At 45.0% G+C, this 3,365-nt stretch overlaps 1 protein-coding gene across 1 annotated transcript; it reads left to right on the top strand.

Annotated features, from left to right (window-relative positions):
- The first annotated feature begins 328 nt into the window (after positions 1-328).
- Positions 329-2,773, top strand: tbxta (T-box transcription factor Ta). Its single transcript, XM_087785920.1, has 8 exons — positions 329-514; positions 607-871; positions 1,579-1,713; positions 1,817-1,878; positions 1,953-2,014; positions 2,086-2,259; positions 2,330-2,453; positions 2,527-2,773. Exons 1-8 carry the CDS (start codon positions 330-332, stop codon positions 2,771-2,773), a joined length of 1,254 nt encoding a protein of 417 aa, XP_087642046.1. The 5' UTR covers position 329.
- Positions 2,774-3,365: the final 592 nt, after the last annotated feature.

The following is a 3,365-nucleotide window of genomic DNA, read 5'->3' as shown; positions in this document are numbered from 1 at the left end:
CTTACCTATCGAGCAATATCTCCTCATTTAATGAAGCGTGTACAAAAGTGGCCCCTGTTTTTTTTTCCAGTGAGACTCTCAAAAATGATAAAAAAAAATGTGCCTTCAAATTCTGTAAAATAATGCCAGGAGGTGTCACAGAAGATTGGCAGTCGAGGTGTTGAGCCTAAGGGGGGCGGGGTCTTGAGACCCTCGGCGACAGTCTCCGCCTCGCATCCCCATGAGGTCCCGGGGGCCCCATAAATATTGTGGCCTGGAGGCCTCCAGGAGACAGTATCCGTGCCTCTTCTCCTCGTGTCACCTCCTCCACTCCACACCTCCCAGACAAGATGAGCGCCTCGAGTCCGGACCAGCGCCTGGACCACCTCCTGAGCGCCGTGGAGAGCGAGTTCCAGAAGGGCAGCGAGAAGGGCGACGCCTCGGAGCGGGACATTAAACTGGGCCTGGAGGACGCGGACCTGTGGAACAAGTTCAAGGAGCTGACCAACGAGATGATCGTCACCAAGACCGGCAGGTGGGTACTCCTCTCTCTCGGACGAACACATGGACCCGAGAAAAAAAAAAGTCCTTCACATCTTAACGGTTCTGTGGACGTGTTTTCTGTAGGAGGATGTTCCCGGTCCTGAGGGCCAACGTGAGCGGACTGGACCCGAACGCCATGTACTCGGTGCTGCTGGATTTTGTGGCCGCTGACAATAACCGGTGGAAGTACGTGAACGGGGAGTGGGTTCCAGGGGGGAAACCGGAACCTCAGAACCCGAGCTGCGTCTACATCCATCCGGACTCCCCGAATTTTGGGGCGCACTGGATGAAGGCCCCGGTGTCGTTCAGCAAAGTCAAACTTTCCAACAAACTGAACGGAGGTGGACAGGTGAGCGCCACACCTTTCCAGTTCTGCTTTCTTATTGGTTCAACTGGTGCAGCTCTGGGAGTTCTATCCAGTGTTGACATAGAACCGCAAAATAAGTGACGTACTTCAATGTTAAAATCTTAATTTAATGAGTAATTTTCATTTACAAATAAACATAATAAGCGGTTTAAGTGACATCGTCAAATAATAACATTGTGCTGTTTATTATTTATAACTATACTATAATTTATCTGTAAACTGTTGATATAGAAACTTTTCAATCTGAAATACAATAATAAGCAAGACCTGAGGAGCAAAACTAAAGTGTCCTTGATTCTTAAAAATAGAATCTATGCTCATTCAAGGATTATTTTATTATTTATTTAATATTTATGCAAGTAAATATCAATATGTTATACTTTTCTTTTGTATTGTTGGTAATTTATAAACAGTTTCATTAGGAAGTCACCTGGTCTCTCTTCTCTGGACATATTGTTTGACAGGATTAGGTTGAACCAGGACCAGATTTGAAAATTGCTTCTCCAGTCTAGCTTGGGAACCTCTTTTTATTAAAAGATCTTTAAGTTCAATTAATTGTGCTAGACAGAAGGTGATCTGGTCTCATGTTTCTCATCAGAAAAAAAAAACTTTTTGTCGTTGTAGCTTTGATTTATTGGTCATGTTTTCTGTGAAGCACCGTTTTCAAACCCAGCCTGTGAATCTTCCAGATCATGCTGAACTCTCTGCACAAGTACGAGCCGAGGATACACATCGTGAAGGTGGGAGGGATCCAGAAGATGATCAGCAGTCAATCCTTCCCCGAGACACAGTTCATTGCAGTCACTGCATATCAGAATGAAGAGGTCAGTTTTTTCAAGATGAACGACTTGTTTAAGTCATGTGACCTCCACTTGTTTTTATATTAATGACATCACAAGTGTTTAAAATGAAATGATCGTTTTCCAGATCACGGCACTGAAGATAAAACACAACCCATTCGCCAAAGCGTTTCTGGACGCCAAAGAGAGGTGAGCTTTGTCAGCACTTGTGAGGATGTTTTTTTTTGTTTGGTCACTCGTCTAATAAAATGTTCTGATCTCAGGAGTGACCACAAGGACGTTTCTGATCACAGCTCAGACAGTCAACAGTCCGGCTACTCTCAACGTAAGTCGCCCACACAAGCTTCTCCGAGTCTCTCCTTCCATGATGCTGACCTGAAGTCTTTACTTCCACAGTCGGCGGATGGTTTCTGCCCAGCCAGAGTCCCATCTGCCCCAGCAGCAGTCCACCTCAGTTCAGCGGAACCTCTGGTCACGCCTCAGGATCATATTGCGAGAGGTACTCCAGCTTAAGGACCCACCGTAGCTCCCCTTATCCCGGACATTATGCCCATCGCACCCCGACTTCGAGTGAGTTCCTCTTCAGATTTCTGATCAGTTCACTTGGAGAAACAGAATGATTGATGTTTTTTTTCTTTAGATAACTACATGGACAACAGCTCCGCGGTGCTGCCCACTCACGACAGCTGGTCCGGTCTTCCAATCCCAAACTCCAGTGGGATGGGAACCCTGTCTCACACCACCAACTCCACGTCCAACACCAGGTACGAAGCATGACTTTAAGTCAATCTTATGGCTGTCGATATTTATCTAACATCTGATTTATCTGGTCTTCAGTCAGTACCCCAGCCTCTGGTCAGTGGCCGGGACCACACTCGCACCCTCCGGTTCCGCTTCTGGGGGTTTGACGTCCCAATTCTTAAGAGGGTCCTCATACACTGGCCTGACCTCCTCGCTGCCCGTCTCCTCGCCCTCCTCCATCTATGACCCCAGCTTGAGCGAAGTTGCCGTGGGTGACGTACAGCTGGAGAGCTCCATCGCCAGACTGACCGCTTCCTGGGCTCCTGTGGCTCAGAGCTACTGAACTGCTTCCCTGTGTGTCACGAATGAGCTGAAACCAAGAAGAAAATGTGTGTATATCTGTGTATATAGAGTGGATTGAGGACCGATCTGGGAAAAAACAAGTGCCTTTTAAATGTGGGGAAATTCTGCCCACACATGTACAGAACTATCTATTTGTTAAATCAACTCTCTGGGAGTTTTTATTTATGTCATTATAAATAATAAATTAATAAAATGTTTGTTTGCTGAAAACATGTTATTGTGTTTATTAATTACCATCAGGTAATGACTAGTGGCTCAACACACGTAAATAAGATGATTCATGATTCTGGTTTTCCTGCTACATTTAACACATTTCAGTATTCCACAAGTGAAAAATGAATTTAACAACATCTTAAATTAACCACAATAAGAGAAGTCAATACAGTGTCTTCAAGAAGTGGTGTTTACGGACCTTGTGAGGTTCTAACACAAGGCGGGTAAAATTTGTTCACTTGACACTAAACACAGGAAACTTTTTTTAATGTGGTTGGCAGCAAGAAAGAAAGTTATACCAGAAAATAAACCACCATAGTAGACTGGATGGATGCTTTTAGATGATATTTACATGAGGA

The sequence above is a fragment of the Callionymus lyra genome, chromosome 3 (genome assembly GCF_982586985.1).
Source record: "Callionymus lyra chromosome 3, fCalLyr1.hap1.1, whole genome shotgun sequence".
In the NCBI taxonomy this organism is placed as follows: domain Eukaryota; kingdom Metazoa; phylum Chordata; class Actinopteri; order Syngnathiformes; family Callionymidae; genus Callionymus; species Callionymus lyra.
The sequence above is the reverse complement of the archived record's forward strand: the minus strand, read 5'-3'. Positions and strand labels throughout refer to the sequence as shown.